This window comes from Neofelis nebulosa, chromosome 12 (genome assembly GCF_028018385.1).
Source record: "Neofelis nebulosa isolate mNeoNeb1 chromosome 12, mNeoNeb1.pri, whole genome shotgun sequence".
Taxonomy (NCBI): domain Eukaryota; kingdom Metazoa; phylum Chordata; class Mammalia; order Carnivora; family Felidae; genus Neofelis; species Neofelis nebulosa.
In genome coordinates this window covers 77,571,950-77,593,776 of record NC_080793.1, presented here as the reverse complement: position 1 = coordinate 77,593,776, position 21,827 = coordinate 77,571,950, and the positions used below count along the sequence as shown (strand labels likewise).

General features: G+C 43.7%; 1 protein-coding gene across 3 annotated transcripts in view; it reads left to right on the top strand.

Annotated features, from left to right (window-relative positions):
* PCSK5 (proprotein convertase subtilisin/kexin type 5) overlaps nt 1–21,827 on the top strand; it is a 452,999-nt gene that overhangs the window by 199,701 nt on the left and 231,471 nt on the right. For all 3 annotated transcript variants that reach the window (XM_058695668.1, XM_058695669.1, XM_058695667.1), the window contains exon 9: nt 7,412–7,512. In XM_058695668.1, coding sequence (XP_058551651.1) covers nt 7,412–7,512 — 101 coding nt within the window. The remainder of the gene's footprint in view (nt 1–7,411; nt 7,513–21,827) is intronic.

Below are 21,827 nucleotides of genomic sequence, written 5' to 3'. Positions count from 1 at the left end.
CAGATGAGAAAACTAATGCTTGAAAGGTTGAAAGAAACTTAGGCGGTACGTGATGGAGCCTGGATTCCCACCAAAGTGGGGATGGACGCCATCTTGTAACCAGGGTCTGTCACGCTCTGGAGACTTCTCAAGGACACCCACCATGGGGCTGTCTGAAAGCACGGTGCTGCTCTCACCTGTTTGGGGTTCTTTTCTTAGTGATAAAAAAAAAAAAATACGTATCTTTAGAACACATAGGTATCCATTATTTTTCACTCCCCGTGATTTATTTTGATTTTCACGTCCTGAGACCTCCTGATAATCCCCTAAAACAATCAGTACTCTTGCAAAAACCTAAAGCTCTTTGCCAATCCGAGTCGCTGGTCCCCTGTGTCAGCCCGGAGCTCGTCCAGAATATGCTTTCCGCGTGACGTTCAAGCTAGGGCTCTCCCTCTTGTCACAAGTGTCCTCTGTTAAGGCCCGGTACCGCCAGATAGCACTTCATTTGTGCTAATGAATTTCACCCCAGGGAGGGTTTTTCTTGTTCCCCTCCCCCAGTCCCTTTTATCTTGTTCAATTTTCTTCCTCGTGTCCATAAAGCTGCTTAATGTATTACACTTTTTCTTACTGACTGCCTGTTTTGCAGTAGATTGGAAACTACGTGAGGTCGAAGATTTTGTCTTGTTCCTTCCCAGAGCCTGAGCTTAGTAAATATGCATGCATAAATCACTATCAGACGCTGGGAAGGATGGGAGCGGCAAGGATTGTTTACGCAGCCACAGGAAGACAGGGAAATGCTCTGTTTCTTTAAGAAAAACTCCTTCTGGTAGGTTGGTAAAAGGCAAAGGCATTTGGCAATAATGTATTTCGCATCTGAAATTGCCCACAGGAATCTTGCCGTAAAGGCGTGCGTGCTACCTTTCTTAGTGTCCAAGAGCACTAAAGATCCCATCTAAAACCCTTCACTGCCTCCTGAAATGTCTCCCAAGTTCTGATTTGGAAATAAAGCTTCCCTCTCTCCCCAGTCCCTCCCATCGTTAAATGATCTCCTTCTTTTGGGACTCATTCAACCTTTGCCCTTTTTCCTCTGGTCATTTGTCTTAGAGATTGGAATATGGCCTTGATCCTGTTCCTCCTGGGAGCGGTCTTGTGAGCCAAGGGTTAGAGTACATAGGCTCTGCTCAGCCCATTCCTGATGTCATGTTATTTATTTGTGTTCCCAACAAACTTGCCCCCCCGGGGTATCTCAGGTTGGACTGAGTGACCAATTCCACGTGGAGGAATTGTCTTATTGCTTTTCATGTTCCTAAGCAGCTACAGATTTTCTCTTCTTACGGAAACATCCTGCTCCCCACCCCCACCCTCCCCCGCCACCCAAATCATTATTCAGGTACAGTCACCATTCACAATGGGGTTGATTTCTGTCATCTCCCTGCTTCTTCTTTTGGCTTGAGAAATGGCATTCTTTTTCAAGCAGAAGACTGGCAAATCCAGATGTGTTTAGTTTGTTTGGGAGCTTGATACATAGTCTCTTGAGAATGTTAAAAAGAGGAAATGAAATTTGCTCCTGAAAAGTTCCGATCTCGATGGTGGCCGGAAGGAGAAGGTCGATACCCACTTGCCGACTTGGGCTGGATCTCAAGGCCAAGTCCGCTGCCATGGCCGGTGGTGGCCTCGAAGGGCCACCTTGGCTCTCGCGGATGACTATACCCGATAACTCAGCTTTTTTCTTTTGCTGCCATTTCAGGATTTAACCATCACCACTTACCCCGCTCTGTAATAGCTGCTGCATGTCCTTAGGCAGGTTAGCCTGAGCCTTCATTTCCTTAGTTAATAGTGTATCTTGCGTGCAGAGTTCCTGTGGGTTTCGACGTAGCTGTATGCACACACGCGAGCGTGCACACCCAGAAACGCCTATTGTGTGTTGTCTCACGTGTCGCAAGCTGCTTGAGGCGGTCGTTTGAGAAGCAGTCCAGCCTGTGGTGGCGACAGTGGTTGTAAGGAACAGCTGTACTTTTAGCCCCTGGGCTATATATACGCATAGACACTCATACCCTTTGTAGGTTGCTCGTGAGCTTATGTGAGTTTTTATCTGGAGAGGCGACAAAGGAGCAACCTTGAAGCCTTTCCTGATAATTGGGGGAGTTTATAGAACAAAACGAGTATACGGGAGCTTGATGTTAGTGATTCAACTTGGCCAATGAATACTGTGCTTCCGCTCTATACCTAGAACCAAGCTGGACACTTGGGAGGCATCAAAAATCATCTAAGATGGCATCTTCCTCCAGTGATAACAACCTCACGTTTGCAGGCAAAGCCTCGCGTTTACACTTGCATTTACAGATTCCCGTGGCAACACAGGACTGCAGTTTTGTGTGGGCTCGTCAGTCATGAATGAATTTTATACCAGACTTCGGTGAACACAGAAAGCACTAATTGGTCCTCAATTCCCTTGTATTTTGCTGTGCTTAATAAATCGGCTTCTTCTATTTTATTCACTGACACATCGAAGATTTATTTTCTGCCTTTATTCCCCCCATGGCTGTGTTTGAAACAGCTTTTCTGGTGCGTTTCTGATCCAAATCAAAATCCACACCAGACACAAATTCAACCTAACAGACAGTAGGATCGTTTCGTGTTTCAAAAATATCTGTTCGGTTGCTCTTTTCCCAGATAGGAGACAATATGGCACCTTCAGAATAAAACAGATCGCGAGATATCAGGGAGATAGAAACTCTTCACTGCAGGGCTGCTATTAAGGCTTGTCACTCGTGGCCAAAGTCAATCAGAACTGAGATTCCCTGGAGAATTTCCTCAACAGGCTGGAATAAAAGACCCAATCAGCCCAACTAATGAAATGTGAAATAATAGGAAATAAGAGCTTACGATGAGAAAAAGTCGTGGTTCTGCTCGGAGGAAGCGTGACTGGACCTGAACAACACCCACCCCTTCGCACCAAATAAAGATGACAATCCCTAGCTTGGCGGGGTCCAAAAAACCATCTGCAACTCATCCATGAGACAGGCTGAACATCTAATTTGCTGACCGGGACAGCTTTGATCTGGCTCGAGGCCTGGTGTCGTCTTCTGTTTGCTTCACTCTGACGGACAGAAAGGATATTTTCTTGAGCGATCAGAGAAGTTCCGTGGAGGAAAATTCTGTTTCTGATTTGGGTAGCGAACTGAGAGAGCTTGGAGTGTGCAAGATGGGCCACCGGGATCGAAACCCAATTTTGAGACAGTTTTTAAAATGGAGTCCAAACTGAAAGAGCTTTCTTGTTCCATTTTCACATACAGAACCTCTGGACTCCTTGCTCCGTGATGTGGGCCTACTGTTCCATGCCACGCTTCCTTGAAATCACACCGTCAGATCTTGCGTGCGTGTGTTGTGATTAATGGGGTTGCCCCATGTGGTTCCAGTTTTCGGGACATCATTTTTCTTCAAGATTGCATGCTCCTTGGTGGTCCTTGCCTTTTCTTTCTAAAGATAGACACAAAAATTCCCTGATACTCTGGCTTCTCTTAATGACGAAAACCCTGCCTCAGATCTTTGTGGTAATTTACACCTAAATATTTCCACCACTGACAGTCACTTCCTCTTGAAATGACCCAGCTGGAATTTCTCCTTAAAGCCGGGATGCGAAGGAGTGAGGCTGTTTTCGTTTCTTTTCTCTCCATTCCTTTTACCCTTCCTCCCCGTCACCTCCCTGCTCCATTGCTTTTCACTGTCTCTCACCACTCAAGTTTCACTTAGTTAAGGTGATTGCAAAACCTAAATGAATGAAAGCACAACGCCGACTTGGAATATTCCACACGCTTGCCCACACCGAGAGCATTTAACGCTTGGTTGGTGTTTGCGTAGAAAAGTACGGAGCAGCTTTTCATTTAAGCACGCAACGTGTATGTCCGTACCTGGTGACCGTATGCGGATGAGGCATATTCCTACGGCAGACCTGACGTCATCAAGTTTTTATTGTTCACGTTTGAGGTTGGCCGGAGGTGGTTCTTTATCTGCCCGAAAAGCATTGCACACACTTGGAGTGTTTATTCTGGATTTGTTTCTGTGCATCGAAAGTGTCTGATCCAGCTGAGGAATAAGCAAGATGAGCCAAGTGGGAAGACATCGTGAAAAATCTTGAATCCAGGCACAAGCCATTGAAAAAAAAGAAAACCTGGCAAAGGAGCGTGGCCATGAAGGGGAGGCGAAGTGAGCAGAACACAGGGCCATCTCTCAACAACGGAATGTCTGGAGACTCGGGAACAGACTGCTCCGGGGTCCTTATGCCTTGACTTACTGACCGGGTGTTTGATAAACCAGGCTGCAAATTTACCCACGATTTCAAATGAATTAGAAATACCTTTGCTGGGCACCTGTGTGGCTCAGTCGGTTAAGAGCCAGACTTCAGCTCAGGTCATGATCTCACGGTTCGTGGGTTCGAGCCCCGCGTCGGGCTCTGTGCTGACAGCTCAGAGCCTGGAGCCTGCTTCGGACTCTGTGTCCCCCTGTCTCTCTGCCCCTCCCTCGCTCGCCCTCTGTCCTCTCTCTCTGTCAAAAATAAATAAACATTAAAAAAAATTAGAAATACCTTTGCAATGATCCAGCAGTCCCACTTCTCCTTGTACATTCAAAAGAATTGAAAACAGGATTGTGAAGAGATATTTGCAGCCCCATGGGCACAATAGCCGAGAGACGGAAGCCGCCCAGATGTCCGCTGATGGATGGATGAATAAAATGCGGCAAATACATACAACGAAATATTGTGCAGCCTGAGACGAAGGAAATCCTGCCAGATACTACAACATGGATGAGACTCGAGGACGTTATTCTTCGTGAGATACGCCAGTCACGCACACGCAAAAAGACAAATACTGTGTAATTACATTTATAGGAGGTGCCTAGAGTAGTTAAACTCATAGAAACAGAAAGTAGAACACAGGCTTGGAGGAGGGGACAAAGGAGAGATGTTTAACGGGTGGAGTTTTATTCATACACGATAACGTTCTAGAGATCTGTCGAAAGGCAGCCTGCAGATAGTTAACAATATTGTACTGGACACTTGAAAGTTGTTAAAGGGTAAATTGGTGTTATGTGTCTGTTACCCCAACAAAAAGCCAAAGAAATACATTTTAAAGCCAACAATTAGGGGCGCCTGTGCGGCTTAGTCAGTCAAGCATCCGACTCTGGGTTCTAGCACAGGTCACGATCTCATGGTTCGTGACTTCGAGCCCCAAGTCGTGCCCTGTGCTGCCAGCGTGGAGCCTGCTTGGGATTTTCTGTCTCCCTCTCTTCACTCGCTCGCTCGCTCTCTCTCAAAATAAACAAACATTTTGTAAACAATAACAAAGTCAACAATTAAAAATCCAGAAAGTTTAGGGGCGCCTGGGTGGCGCAGTCGGTTAAGCGTCCGACTTCAGCCAGGTCACGATCTCGCGGTCCGTGAGTTCGAGCCCCGCGTCAGGCTCTGGGCTGATGGCTCAGAGCCTGGAGCCTGTTTCTGATTCTGTGTCTCTCTCTCTCTCTGCCCCTCCCCCGTTCATGCTCTGTCTCTCTCTGTCCCAAAAATAAATAAAAAAACGTTGAAAAAAAAAATTAAAAAAAAATCCAGAAAGTTTCTTCGGCAGAAGTGGGCAAGGGCTCTGTTTACCCAAACATCCTCTAAGCGACTGGTGTGGAGGTTTGGGAGGTGGCTGGTTAATCAAGTCTGTTAATCGAGAGAAAACCTCGCCTTCTTGCCAGATAGACTGTCGGGAGTCTAGACCTCCACCACCACATCTCTATGGTTCTATTATTTTTGTTCATTCTGCCACTTTGTGTGTATCCGTGCCTGTTGGCATGGATCATCTGGCGACCTTAACAGTGTCAAAAGGAACAAAGAAAAGACCATGAGAACCGATGACCCTGGATGAAGCTAGTTCAGCCCGCGTGTCAGTCTAGAGCCATCCTAGATAATTAAATAGTCCATCCAGACATCCGCATGGGACGCTGAGGAAATATTTAGGGGAGGGCTCATTTCTAAGGAGTTACATGGCACTTCCTTCCTGTGAAGATCAAATTTCTTTCCAAATCAGCCAATCGGCCCCCTCCTCTGGAAGGGGATCTCAGAAAAGCAGGACTTGGTTTTCAGCCGCGTTTATCCCGCCACACCTTTCTGATGACCTTCCTCCTCAGTTTCCCTGTCTGTAAAATACGGGCAATACCCTTGTCTGGATCCAGAGAAAGCTTAACCCCCGTCCTCCAGTAACTGCAAGGAGATCACCAGCTCATCTCGTGAGCCTTGTGTGTTCCCAGCAGGAGTGATATGAGACCCAAGGAGGCAGAAGTGGGTGCTCGTGGGGGAGGGAGGATTTTTTAAATCGTAGATATTTCGGTGGTTTGCAGAATCTGTATCTCGTAGTGTTTAATTTGTCTTGTCGCGGAGACTCTCAGTTTAACGGTTTTCCCCCTTAAGTGAGATGATCCTGAAACAGAGGTTGAGGGCCGCTGCTCTCGCTGGTGGACGTGTTATTCAGCCACAGCTCAAGTGAACCGGCTTCAAACCAAGAGGGAAACAATGACCTAGGTCTCACATTCTGCTTTAAAAAAATGGAGAAATGGCTAATCTCCTTCTGTGACATACAGGCAGGCACTTAGTGCTGTCCCATCAAGCACCCGGGCTTCAACCGTGTTTTTAGTATTCACGTGAAATCTCTGAGGAGGTCTTAAACCAGTGTTCCTTGCATGACGGGGCTCGGCTTTGCTTAAAACCTGCAGCTCGGGGCGCCTGGGTGGCTCAGTCCGTTGAGCGTCCGACTTCAGCCCAGGTCATGATCTCCTGGCCTGTGAGTTCGAGCCCCGTGTCGGCCTCTGTCCTGCCAGCTCGGAGCCTGGAGCCTGCTTTGGATTCTTTGTCTCCCTCTCTCTCTGCCCCTTCCCTGCTCATGGTCTGTCTCTCAAAATAAATAAACATTAAAAACAAAATTAAAAACAAAACAAAACAGAAAACCTGCAGCTCGCCCAAGGCATCAGTTCTGGGAGGACAGGGGTCAGATCGTGTGCCTTTATGCTCCCAGTGCCTAACTCGGTGTTTGGTTGTCGGTTCAACATAACCTGCTTATGAAAGTGCTGGGGTAATGAAAGAGCTTTAGTCTTAACTAGAGCTGGGTCTGGGGTGAGGCAAGCGAGCGTTTGGGGGTAAAATTTAAGGGGACACTTGCATAACCCCCGCGTTCCGAGCCAAAGACTCACCGTAGTCCTGACCCTGGTTTTCACGGAAGCGGAGTCCGATTTCCACAGGCGACTCTTCTGGAAGTGATATGGTCAGGAGTGCAAAACAAGGCATTTAAAACAACTGTTTCGGCACCCCTCCGTTCCACTTTCATGAGTAAATTTCTTTCGACTTGCGCGTGACTCACATTGACCCCAGCTCCCTAAATGTTTCATTGCTGTCTTCCAGATTACCACAGATCTGAGGCAACGCTGTACAGACAACCACACCGGGACCTCGGCCTCGGCCCCCATGGCTGCGGGCATCATCGCCCTCGCCCTGGAAGCCAAGTAAGCCTTTAGCTTCCTATTGTCTCCGCTGGCGACAACCCCTCATCTCAAGGACAACTTACCCATTCCCTACTATATGATCCCTAGCACAACAACCCAGAGCAGAATCTTCCAAATGCGACCTTTCAAACGTCAAAGACTAGGGTTTTAAAAAGAATTTTTTTCCCCCCGATATCAAGGAAAAAAGAAAAAAAGCAATTCATTTTTTTTCTTTTTTTTTTTTTTTTTTTTGGTTTTTATATCCTTAAAAAATCAAACTGTGTAATTACTTTATTATGGAGTCATGGTGTAGGCATGCCAGTTGGCTCCAACCCTCTTGCCTTGTTGAGGTTTTTATTCTAGTCTGGGAATGTTCCTGTGGGTCTCAGAACAGCCAGGGGCCCTTTCCCTGCAGAACAGGCTCGGATTCCAGGACAATAGCGCTCCCTCTGGGGGACAGACTATGTCAAGGTCATCTGACTGAAGCTCAGGGTCAAGAACAACCCACCCACCTTCAGTCCTGTTGCGCGTGGTCAAATTCTGTGTCTGAGAGATCCCCTTGAAAGGCCCCTTAGATTCCGTGCTGTAGGCCTCACTCTCTGTCTGTAAAACACCAACAGATTTTGCTGTCTTAACCAACGTAAATTTGTCTCCACTCTTGGGAATCCTGGATCTCAGTTCTTTCAAAACCTCGTACAGATCTACACGCTCTTACCCTCAGTGTCAAAACCCAAAATGCCAAGAAAACTGGAAGCTCTTTTGCAAATTTGGCACAAAAACTCATTGAATGGCAAAGCCCTGAACTGACTTGAGGTGGTTTGTCTTTATCATTGGAAATCCATACAAATATTAATGTATGTGATTCTGACGTGCTGGCTCAGAGCCTCCCCCCACCCCTGCACCCCGCCCCGGAAGTTTTGTATAACCTATGCTCCGGATGCCATATCTGAAAAAATGTCGAATTCCAAATACATCAGGTCCAAGAATTTTAGAAAAGGGACTGTGGGCCTGCACTCTGATGCCCTCCTACAAGAGGATCATAAAAGCAACTGAAGTAAGAACGTAAGTGTTTTTCCAGAAATAGCCTTGCACCCCTGTCCCAGGGAGGAATAGAATGATGTTTCCATTTAGTTGTACCCAGACGGAGAGCAATAGCCGATGACAGGAGAAGAACACAAGAATGATGACGAGACCTTCAGTAAGAACAGTACTCGCTCAGTCTCAGTACGTTTGTAGCTGCCCGTTCTTTAAGGCAGAGAGCCTGTGTTAAGGCAGTCGGGCCCTCGTGTCATATGGAAAGAGTGAAATATAAGCCATGGAAAGCCCGAGACGGGCAGAAGGACACAGCTTCGGATGTGGGCTGTCTTCGTCTGTTGAGACCACTAGAACAAAATACCGTAAATGAGGGGCGCCTGGGTGGCGCAGTCGGTTAAGCGTCCGACTTCAGCTCAGGTCACTATCAGGATCTCGCGGTCCGTGAGTTCGAGCCCCGCATCAGGCTCTGGGCTGATGGCTCGGAGCCTGGAGCCTGTTTCCTATTCTGTGTCTCCCTCTCTCTCTGCCCCTCCCCCGTTCATGCTCTGTCTCTCTCTGTCCCAAAAATAAATTAAAAACGTTGAAAAAAAAAAATTAAAAAAAAAAAATACCGTAAATGAAGTAGCTCATAAACAACAAAAATTATTTCTCGTTTTTCTGGAGGCTGGGAAGCCTAAAATCGGGACACTGGCCGATCGGGTTTCCGGGGAAGGTCCACTTCCTAGGCGGGTCCCATGGCAGAAAAAAAGGGGCAAGGGAGCTCTCTGGGGTCTCTTACGAGGTCTCCTCTTTGTGATGGCACCACCCTCATGACCTAAACACCTCCCAAAGGCCGCACCTCCTAACGCCATCACACTGGGCATTAGGTTTCAACATACGAATTTCGTGGGGACACCAACATTCAGAACATACAGTGGGTGCCATACCTTTTGTTGACCCCTTGCCAAAAACTGACGTGGAGAGATATCCAAGTTCACACGAGTGTCTGTATTGCTTTCTTTTTGATGAGGTTAAATAATAACCATTGCAATGCGTTGTATCTTTTAAAGTGTTAAAAATTGGGGTGGAGCAAAGAACTTGCACTTACCTTATTAAATTCTCACCTGACAACTTTTCGCCGGACAGTTCTGGCCACAGAAGTGTCTGTTAGGTGTCTATTCCTCTAATGTTTTATTTATTTATTTTTGAGACAGCAAGTGTGTAAGCAGGGGAGGGCAGAGAGAGAGACAGAGACAGAGACAGAATCCGAAGGAGGCTCCAGGCTCTGAGCTGTCAGCACAGAGCCTGATGTGGGGCTCGAACCCACGAACCGCGACATCGTGACCTGAGCCGAAGTCGGATGCTTAACTGAGTGAGCCCCCCCAGGCGCCCCCAAGTATCCTGTTTTTCAGTTGGTGACTCCTAATTGGATCTTTGAAAAGCATATTGGCTTCATCCTGCAATTCTGGGGTATTTGCCCACAAAATAGTAAATTAGAAAAAAGTCAGGAATTGATCGAGCACTTCCTAATTCCCCTCCAGAAATGGTTGTCATCTCACCCTTAGTAACTAAGCGCCGTATCGGTGGCTACAGATATACATGATACTCCGTTCCTTGGGATATTACCGTACCACTAATATTTCAACAGTTCTCGTAACCACTATTTAAGTTCAGGTGGAGAATCCTCACTTTTATGCCTCAAGCAGCGCACTCGGTTGGCTAAGTTTGCCTTGCGGCTGGGAACACCCTGAAAGCCTTCCATCTGTTTTCGTGCTCTTTGCCTTCTGAGCATTTTTAAAGATTAATTTTTGCCGCAACTGTGATGGATGGAAGGCAGGGGGCCAGACAGCCTCTACGTGGAAAGATCCACTGTTAATTGAAGATTGTCAGCAGTACTGTCTGATCATGGAGCCAAAGTAGATGGTAAATAGACTGATAGATAAAATGTTCTGGATAAACCTTGCCTTGTAACTCCACGTAACTCCACGTAACTCGTTCAGTGGGCCAGTCTTTTCCCGTAAGTGATGCTGGAGGTTAGGAGGGGGACATCTGAGTATTCAAAGAGTGGGTCAGACGTTGATGATAAACCTGGATCAATAAGCTGTGGGCCTCCAGCATGGTATCAAAAGTATCTGGAACTAAGAAATGACAGCACAGAGCTTGGATGACAGTAAGCCAAGGCTTCAGTTGTTCAAAAGCTAAGCCGAAGCCTTGCAAACACACCTCACCCACTCAGCAGCCTCCACGCCCCCCCGGGGATGTCCTCATCTACTAGTGCTTTTCAGCAAGTCTTGGACTTGGGTATTTGGAGATTCAACCTTTCCTCTCACAAGCTGAAAAGCCTGATCTAAGGAGGGAGAAGAGAAAGCGGCAGCATTGCCCCGGGGCACAGCCAGCAGTCTAGCTAAGCATCGCCTGCTCAGGTCAGGGAGTAGGGTGAGGCTGAGTGTTGGGGGTAAAAAGCTGCCAGTGGGGACTGCCGTCCCCATTTCCCAGCATGCCCCAACTGTCCCCGTGCTCTAGGGGGTATTGTCATTTCTCCTAATGGCAGATTTCAATCTAGATTGAATCAATTCAATTCAATTCAATCCATCTAGATTCAATCAATCAATTCAATTCCATCTAGATTGCAATCACTCAGGGAAAACTGCCACTTCCTGACGTCCCTCCCCCGCAGCCTGCTTTCGATGCATCCCAGGTGCTTGTCGGCATCAGTAGGACAATCTTCCTCTGGAGGATGCTTCAACCATTGGCCTGTCTGCCATTTTGATTCTTCTTGCGCCCTTCCACTCAGAGCTTCTTCCCTACCCGCCCCCCCAAACAAAAAACCTTCTTAGGAATCTAAGAGAAAAGAAAAAGAAAAAAGATACAAAACATAGAAACAGATCAGCTCAAAGTGTGCAGATTTCTTATCTGAGCTCAAGCAAAGCTTGGTCCTGAGTTAACTGCTGCGAGAGCTCATAGGACAGACCCCCAGGCCATCCTTTTCCTAAGGGTGGGTAAGAACAGGTGTTACCACAGAGGACCCTGTAGCATACCCCAGACCCTCGGGTAAAAGGACACTGCACCCAAGACTGGAAGGATTCTCAGTCCCTCGAAAATCTGCCTCCTTTTCCTATTCTTCCTCAGTTTGAGCCTCGTCATCGCTACAGGCGCTTCTGACAGTCTGATCACAAACTTTGCCTTTCTAGTAAATAAGGCAGTTTCCTCCTGTTCCCCAAGGTATCACCTGGGTGCAGAAAGCTGTCAGTGTTTTACCCTTCTAAAAACCGGGAGCAATTTCAGAATAAGAGAAAATCCATATGTCATCTTAAAACACAGGAGAGGACACTGTTTTTGTGTTGGGGTACTCTTTGTATGTATTAGTTCAGAGGTTTCTAATATTTCAATTAGGTGGATTTTGTGGATCTGGAAGTAATCTTCTGGTTTTTCAGCCGGGTGAACAGGGACTATGTAATCAGTGATTATAGGTGAACTAATTATCATTTGGGCCATTGCTGCTTGAAGTGATGTCTTTTTGTGTGGCATAATTCAGCAAGTTCAAGTAAAATGCGCGTCCCGGGAGCAGGTTTCTTACCTAAAGAAAAGAGTGAAACATGACTAACAGTTTTAGGTGAGCAGCACAGGAGAACGCCAGGTCACGTGTCGAAAGAGCTTGGCATTGCAATCTCAATGCTGGGATATATTGCCAGTTACCATAGCCCCGTTGGGAAGAGACAAGAAAGTTGCCAGCAAATGATGTTGCCTATAAAATGGTTTCTTAAATAAAAATGGCAATAATTGACATTCATAAAAATACACTCTTCAGATTTTTAAACTCTGTTTTACTGAAGTTTCCCAGACCGGAGGCTGTAAGCGTTAGCAAAGAGAAACTAATTTAGTAGCGTCTTCCCTATGTTTAAATACCAGCATTAAATCAGGACATTCAAAATTTAAGTTTACCAAAGACACCTTTTGGCCTTGAGTTGCAAATGGTTTCTCACTGGTAAACTGAGTAACATACGGTTAGCAATCAAGAAATGTTGTACAGCGAACGGTCAGTTAAAGGGACTGAGTCAGATAGAAGCTTTGAAAATTGTTTAGGACTTGGAGAAAGGAGGGTGCTGATGCAAAGAATCTTCCACACATCCTTGTTTGAAGTGACCTGGGAGCATTTGCCTCCAATTTCGTATCTCAGGAGCCTCAGGGATACCTTCCTTTGAGAACGTCTAACAGAGCTACACCTAAACTCAGAAAATAAACAAATTGAAGGGGGAGCTGTCATTCGGTGCTAAAAATATACCCAGAATGTCACCTGCTTCTGGTATGCTTCCTAGCCAACTTGATGGGCATACAATACACACATCTCTAGGTGGGCTCATCTATTTTATTTTATTATTTCCCTGTTCTCTCCTATTTCAAATGTCCTGTTGGAACATATCCTATAAGTATTTGTAGAATACAGATTATAGGACCTATATAGATAGAATATAGCACTAGCTAATTTATCGTTGTAGCGTGAGGCCGAAACTCCTGGAGACTAAGGATTGTACATTCCTGCCTTTATATTTGTATATAACAAATATCTAGTACACTAAAAAAAAAAAAAAAATGTTCTAAAGCATCATGCTAGATGCTAAGTGAATTAAGCAGGGCATATTTCAAATATTTGTAAAACATGTCAGTTGCCTTCAAAGGGAGGCAAATGTACACTAACATGGATGCACAAGCTATTTACGAAAGCCAATGAAATCAGTTTAGGGGGAAGGGTTGTGGAGTGTGCCGGATTTGGCTGAAAATAGAAATGGCCCACCTCCATGATCCAGCTTGGAACATTGGCGCCGTGATACTCTTACATCCTTCGTGACATCTAAGCACAATGTTTTGCAGAAGGTCAATTCCATACAAACATTAGATCAGCCCATCTAGTCCAACCTTCTTATTTTTTGTACGAGGGAAATGAACAGAAGTGTTCAATTTCATATATTCGTCATTTTTACCTCTTAGTTCCTCTAGCCGGTAGCGATTAGTGACTTCTCCCCACGTGACCTCATTCCTTACCCAGTTTACTTATGATCCCTTAGAACTGGGCTTAACTTGGGGAGAATAAAGACATGATGTTATTCCCTCCCTGAGCTTCCAAGAGAAGCCCCTCTACCTTTGATCTTTAGTGGAAGGGATAACGTGAGACATGGAAAGGTCAATGTGTGAAGAATTAAAGACGTGTTGCACTACAAGATGATTCACACCATATGCTGTTGATTTCAGAAGAACCATCCTGGAAATTCTTTTCTCCGGAAATTAAACTCACCATCTGTATTTCTTATCAACCGAAAGGTCCATCTACATAAATGTCATGCACTTACCAATGGTCAACCACTCTATGGGTATGCTCTCCCTTTCATTATAATCTGTGTCTTAACCAAGTATGTTTCCGACGCAGGGGAAAAAAAATATGAGGAAATGCTCCAAATATTTGAGATTCAGCAATTGTGAGAAATTAATACCTGGGACAGTTGAGATGGGGCCTGAAGTTTTTAGCAAGTTGAGTTAAAGTAACTAATTGAGGGGCTTCAAAGATCTAGACCTGACCGTCTTGCAGGGAGGAGACCACATAAGAAGGATTCGATAGACGTAAACATTTCTAAATATTGGGGTTAGCATCTTAGGCCTGATATCTGGTACACTCTTCTTATCTTCTTTGTTTTGTTTTAATTAAAAACACATTTCGGTAAAAATGTTCCATTAAAAATACTCCCAAAGGCCACATTCCCCTGTACGAAATGCTGCAGTGGGCGGGGAGACAAATGGTTGTTGAGGTAAAATAGAGAATCTATCCACTCTTTCCTTGTAGGGGAGTTTTACTGATTTCAAGTAGGACTTCAGAAGCACATGCACAATACAGGTATATTTGCCCAGATTCTCTGTGATTCCAAGAGTGAGGATGGAGTTAACACACCCTCCCTTTTCCCCCATGCTCTTAGAGCTTTTCGGGTATTGTAGAAGCTTCTAGAATGTTGTAGTTTGGGCTTAGAATTTAGCTGAGATTTCTGGCATGGAGGGTTGGGATATATAGCATGAGGAGGGTGGGGAGACTTAAACTGTAATCAGGGAGGAGAGCTGAAAAAGGAGGTTCGTGAGGTAAAAACAGCACACATTGCCACTTGAGGCCGAGCGGACAGAGAAGGGATGTACTGTCCTGGACTATTCCCTATAGTGAAATAATTGTAACCAGACCCACAGAGCAGTTACCACGGGCCTGCTGCCAGGACTGTGCATGAAAATAGCTTTGTTATGTCTACATACACACAGACAATACACTGTGTCCCCTAGCACTTTTCAAGTTCAAATTATGTGGAAGCCAGTATTCACTGGACTCAACTTTGTACCTAACTAGTAGTTAATGGTTTAAAACATTGCAGCTTCCAAAGGTGTCCTTTATTGCTAGAAAAGCCTGAGTCAATAGGTTCATTCACTTTGTGTTATCTTGAGATTTAGCCTGTGTTTTCCATCCCCTTCCTGAGATGAGGAAACTAAGAAGGGGTGGATGGATAGTTGAGTTGCCCAGAGACTGAACTGAAGACAGAGAAGTGATTAGATGACTGTTGCCTGTTTCTTTTGCTTAGCTTTATTTTAGAAAAATGGAGTATTCACTGAACGTATTTTCCTTTCATTACTGTAATACTAAAGATCATTTCTTAAGAAGAGTAGTTCTTAATTTGGTTACAGTCCCCAGAGTTTTTGCTTATATACATCATTTTCAAGGTCATATGTTATATTAGAAATGTCTCATATTATAAATACCTGATTTATGATTTAACCTAAGCAGTAACACTATTTAAGATTGAAAATGGGAAAGACCTGTCCTCTGGGATTTGCCTCATTTTATAGTAATTATATCATTATCTATGCTATGTCATCCACCCCACCACCTTGACAAGAATTCCATCTCAAAGGACACGATGCCTAAAAATTCTATAAACAATGATACCACTCGGAGAAAATAGTTTAAGCCCAAGGGGGAGAAAAGAGTTAAGTTGTGAGAAGCGATTTTGGAAAGAAATTGCTAATCTTGTTTTTCTCATCTCTGAAAGGTGTGTAGAGAAAATATGGTGTTGGTAACATAGAGCTTAGATGGAATCATTCATTCATTCAGTAGACATGTATTAACGGTCTACTAGTTGTCAATATCTATGCTAGACATTGTGCATTGAATGGTGGGTTGACATACCTGGAACTTTGGCCCTATTTGGCGAGGCAGTCTTTAGGAAGCCAAATGATAAGTACTAAGAAGAACATAAACAGAGTAGAATACTGGAGAGTAATCTGATGAAAGGAACCATTTTGTCTAGAGTGGCAATGGAGAGACCTCTTGGAGGAGGTGACATTTTTCTGAGACCTGAAATATAAGAAGGCTCCCTTGTAGAGAACTGGACTGAGCATTCCGGGGAGAGGGAGGAGCAAGTTGGGAAGACCACATAATTGGAATACGGTTATTGGCTTTGAGAAATAGGAAGATATGCAGGACTAGTGTGAGCTGGAGATTTGGAAAAGTTCAGATCACATGAGGTGTCATAGTAAGTAAACATGATAGAGGTCTGTGGAGTCTGTAAAGGAGAAGATTTGATTAAAATTTGTAAAGATTATTCCAACTTCTCCTTGGAGAGCTGTTGGTGTTAGAGCAAAGCAAGCGCCATTGTGGAAGCTAGTGCCATAGTTCAGGAAAGATTAGGGTAGCTTGGTCAGCGCGACAACAATGGAGACAGAAAAAAGTGGATCAATCTGATGTTTGTTTAGCGGGTAGAGCAGCCAGGGAATGAATTAGATAATGTGCTTTGGGGCGGGGGAAGAAAACCTCAGGGCTGAGTTCTAGTTTCTTAGCTGAGCTCTTGGGTGGATTGCGCACCATTTATTGAAACAGATACCCTTTTTTCTTTCCATGGGCTTCTGAGAATTGAAAGAAGCATAAAGACCCATGGGACCAGATCCCTGGGCCGACAGGTTTTATAATAAGACCTGTGTTTGGGCGCACTGGCTCCTCCAGCAATCTATTAATTACTTATTAATTTAGCCTTAGAATTAATTAATTAATTAATTAATCCTTAGCAAGTGCTGTTCACTAAGATCATGCTTGCTGTAAATGGCTGAGACCATTTACATTTTTAAAAAGAGAGAGAAAATAAAGAATAAGGATTTATTTACATTATAAATTGCTCGTCTACTGCCATACGCTGTAATTTAAATAGTGTGTTAATAGCAAATTGACTTTTATTCACTTACCCCAGAAGACTGCTTAGAAAATCTAATGAATTAGTGGGTTTTCACGAAGTATGTAAAATTGAGTATTTAAATTGAATCTCTTGAAGGTTTGTGGATGTTATGCATTGCCAGGAAATTTTTGTTCTTGATAGTGTCTATGGTAACACCCCAAATACTATCAAATATAATTTTTCTTGCTAAGAATACGAGAAGCTGCTTTTTTTTTTTCCGGGTCCAGTACAGTTTCACATAATAGTTTGCTAATTTAATCACTTTAATCAAGGCATATTTCAGGACTTTCTGCAAAATGACTTCCTGTATGGCTTCATCAAATATCACTCTCTTTGTATTTGGGCATTCTCAGATATATTTCTAAACTCTGTTTTGAAACCCAGTTAAAACTCAACCCTATTTTTTAAAAACTTATTTATTTTGAGAGAGACAGAGTACACACCCATGCACGCAGGAGAGGGGGAGAGAGAATCCCAAGCAGTCTACATGCTGTCAGCACAGAGCCCGAGGCGGGGCTTGATCTCACAAAATGTGAGATAAACGTGAGCAGAAATCAAGAGTCGGTTGCTCAACCGACTGAGTCACCCAGGTGCCCCTCAACCCTATTTTTGTGGCAGGTGTTCTTCAGCTGAGTGTTGAATCAGTCTTGCATATAAACCACATGGTCTTCACCTATAATTTCTTACTTCTAGGATATTTTTGTTTCATTAGTCCAGAAGAGGATAATTGTTCCTAGTGACACTATTATTTTTTGTATTTTGCTGATTCCAGCATTCTTTTTTCTCTGGTTTGGAAGAATCTTCATCATGATACCTTTTGCCATCGGTATGATGGAAACGTAAATAAGAGAAGCAGAAATGACAGACTGACAAGCATGTCATTTCACTAGCATCAAGATTTATTCATTCTGACCCCAACAAGCTGATTATGGCCTTTGATTTGTCAAAAGCTCAAAGCAACAAATTCATAGTGAAATAAAGTGTGATACCTGGAAGAGAACCTGTACAAAAAAAACAAAAACAAAAACAGACACTTTGTGCTGAGAAGATTGGCTCATTTCTTAACATCTTGGATTTTCATTTCTCTATTTGTGATGATTCTCAACCTTACTGAGTAACCGTATGTGTGACCCAAGTGAAGTAAAGTTCTATGTTCTTTGCATATCCCAGAAAAAATAATGTTAGTGTCATTCTAGCCCATAAAGTCACAGTGCACCTGACCACAATATGCTATAGATGAGACAAAGGAGTCTTCTTGCCGTTGGCCTCAACTGAGCATGGACATAGTGCATGGGAGTGCAAAAAAAGGTACAATCAAAAACTGAAGTGATGAAAAATAAAAACAGCAGGCAGCTTTCACCGAATGCTCACTCTATGCCAGATACTGAGCTGAGGGCTTTTATCAGATATCTCAGTTAGTCCTCAAAGCACTGCTATGAGGTAGGCATTATCTCCCTGTTTCAGATGTGGAAAGAGGCTTAGAAGGGTATCCAGGTGGTAAGCGGTAGATCTGGACGTTGAAATCAAGGTGATGTGATGCCAGAACCACATCTCCTTTCTGTTTTAAGAGCAGTCACAAGACGTGGTTCATTGCAAATGGCGGCCGTGAAGCCTAAGCGCCATGAGTTTGGAGCAGGGTGACAAAACCTTCAATAGAAGCGATTCAGCAGGACTTCACAGAAAACGGACTCAAGCTCTACTCTGAAGATTCTTTTTTCAGCTTGAGTGTGTATGAGTCATACAGAATCTTGTTTAAAAATGTAGATTTTGAAGCTCTCAAAATAGTTTGGGTGATTCCATTGCAAGTGGCCCACAGATCACAGTAAGAAAAACCCCCTAGACTGTAAGCTGTCTTGAAAGTTAGGTTGCTGCAGTAGACCCAGCAGCACCAAGAACAATGCTGGGCACATAGTAGCAACCAAATAATCTGTGTAGTGAGTAAATGAATAAATGGAGAGACGGAAGTCTCCCTTTAGTTATTTAGAAGTATGAATAAGTATCCGGGTAGCTGTTGGTAGTGGGGTATAAATGCCAACAAACTTAGTCTTAACTCTGAACGTCGATTGATTCATTCGAGAAATACTTACTGAGTCATACTTGTTATCATTTCTGTATTTTGAAAGAAACATGTTTTCCCCATCTGGGAAATTGCAATACCTCTTACAGTCATTGCTGCAATCATTAGCATCATAATTCTGATGTAACTCCGTGTGTGCGCCCGGCACCGTGCTTAGATCTAAAATACATCTGGGGCGCCTGGGTGGCTCAGTCGGTTGAGTCCAACTTCGGCTCAGGTCATGACCTCATGGCTCGTGGGTTTGAGCCCCACATCGGGCTCTGTGCTGACAGCTGGAGAGCCTGGAGCCTGCTTCAGAGCGTGACTCCCTCTCTCTCTCTCTCTCTGCCCCTCCCCCACTTGCGCACGGGCGCACACACGCATGCTCTCTCTCTCTCTCAAAATAAACATTAAAAAGTAAAAAAAAAAAAAAAAAAAAAGAAAGAAAGAAAGGAAGGAAGAAAGAAAGAAAAGAAAACAAAGGGTGATATTGTGATAGAAAGCGATGGCTTACTAAGGGTAGGGAGGAGTGAATAATGGCCAATAAGAAAAGGAGTAGGCAAGGCCACCAATGAGATGATAGCATTTTTGCTGAAACAAGAGTCATAAGGGTGACCCAATTTATACATGGTTTTTATGAGTTATTACTGAGTTACTGTTTGCAGCATTAACTGAGTTTAACCCTTTTTTATCCAATAATGCTTGTCACCATGACCAAGCCTTAGATAACAGCAGGCCAAACGATGAGGAGAAATAATCCATATTTTTTAAATTTCTGCCAATATTTAGAAACATGCCCCTACATGATTGAAAGCTCGGCATCACTTCAAAGTTCAAAGTTGTTCCTCCAGAATCCAGTGAAAGCCTTAATTTTCCATTTTTGGTAGACAGGCTGGTTTATCTGAAAAACTCAGTACACAACCAGGGAAGGTCGGGAGGGAGGGAAGAGAATTGAGCGAAATTTAACACAGGCTCTCAGAGGCGTCTGCTTGTTATTTGGCTATTGGAAACCTTTCTACCCAACTTGAAAGAATGTAAGAGGGAGCTTCCTGGAGAGAGCATGATCTGGGAGTGATCACATTAGTCATGCTGTATTTCTTATTCATTGCTCTGAATGTAGGTGTCATTGGACTTGACATCTAATAGCCTCATTGCCATAGCAGATGTATTCAATTGTATAATTTTCATTGTGCTAGAACTCTCTATTATAGGCAACACCATACCTGGCATATCAAATACTTGTGATCAGTTTGTCTGAGAAATCATAACATTGGAAGGTTGCCCAGAGACCATCTGGTCTGTAGAGTTGCTATTTAGTGAGAGTGTTCAAGGATCACGGGGCACAGGAAAATAATATTGATAATGTAATGTAGGTTATTTTGAAAATAAAGTTGTTTTTTTTTTTTATTTTAAGTGACTTATTTGGACATTAGGCACCATTTTGGTATAAAGCCTTACTTGTCTGAAATGATGCCGTCCTTTGGCAAAATTAGGTTGCCAGCCTTTCACTGATTCCATTGGCACTAAATATTTAACACTGAAAGATCGCAGAAGAGCAATCCTATAACCACCAATATTGTTAGCAATAGGACCACATTAAAATCAGATTATTACCACTCAAGTAATACAAACTCTTGGTAAAAAAAAAAAAAATACAAATCACTTAGAAATATAGAAACAAAAATCAAAAATCTCTCTACACAGTTGACTTTCAGCAACTCAGCAACTGTTTTATGATTGAATAAACAATAAATCCTAATACCGTGATGTTGGTTCCAAATATTCTTGACATGTACAATGTATTTATTTTGAAAATATTTTGGTTTATTGTCTTCAATCTGCATGTCACTTTCCCTTCAGATCTGTTGTGCTTTCTGTCTTCTTTCCTCCATTATTTTTTGTCATCCACTTAAAAAAATGTTTTTAATGTTTATTTATTTTTGAGAGAGAGAGAGAGAGAGAGAGAGTAGAGCATGAGCAAGGGAAGGGTGTGGAGAGAGAGGGAGACACAGAATCTTAAACAGGTTCCAAGCTCTGAGCTGTCAGCACAGAACCTACACGGGGCTCGAACTCAGGAACACTGCGATCATGACCTGAGCTGAAGTCAGACTCAACCAACTGAGCCACCCGGGTGCCCCTCTCGTTACCTATTTTAACCACATAATGCTTTCTCTAACCTGCAGCCAAGCAAGATTAGATCAAAGAAGGTCTTAGGTCTTTGTGGGTGCTATCTTTGTCCCCTTGTTGGAAATCAGGTATTGAGAAATTCCTGAATTCTAGAAACTAATATTCAAATTGAGTTTCAGAGACATGCTTCCAAGTCACTCAAAAAGGCGGTAATGCTGTGGATCCTCTACAAACTACTGATCTCTTATTAATTTTTCTTATCACTCTATGCTCTATATATTACCCCTGGCCATAGTTATTACAAATATTTTATCAATTTGTCGTTTGCTTCAGATTGTTCTGATATAGAGAAATTTTTCCTTCATTATTTCATTATGATTTTTTTAAGTTTATTTATTTTAAGAGGGAAGGAAAGTGCATTTGTGCATGAGCGAGGAGGTGGGGGAGGGCAGAGAGAGAGAGAGAGAGAGAGGGAGAGAGAGAGAGAAACCCAAGCAGGCCCCGTGCTGTCACCACGGAGCCCTATGTGGAGCTCGATCCTACAGACTGTGAGATCGTCATCTGAGCTGAGATCGAGAGTTGAACGCTCAACCGCTCAACCGATGCAGCCACTAAGGTGCCCTCGTTATTATTTAGTCAATTATCTGTGCCCTTTATACATTTGTCAGTTAGCCATGACTCATCTTTTGGTAACTTCTGGAGAACTTACGTATGCTTATGAAAGCTATGTATGTTTTCCCCCTAAAAGGAGCCCAAACACACAGATGGCAGGGGATTTGCCGTACCCCCGGAGTCATCCATGGGCCCCCAGTTAAGAGCTCAGGTTAGATAGTCCTTTCCTATCTCAGAGTCCTGTCTCTAAGTCTTAATTACCAACTTCCGCTTTCATC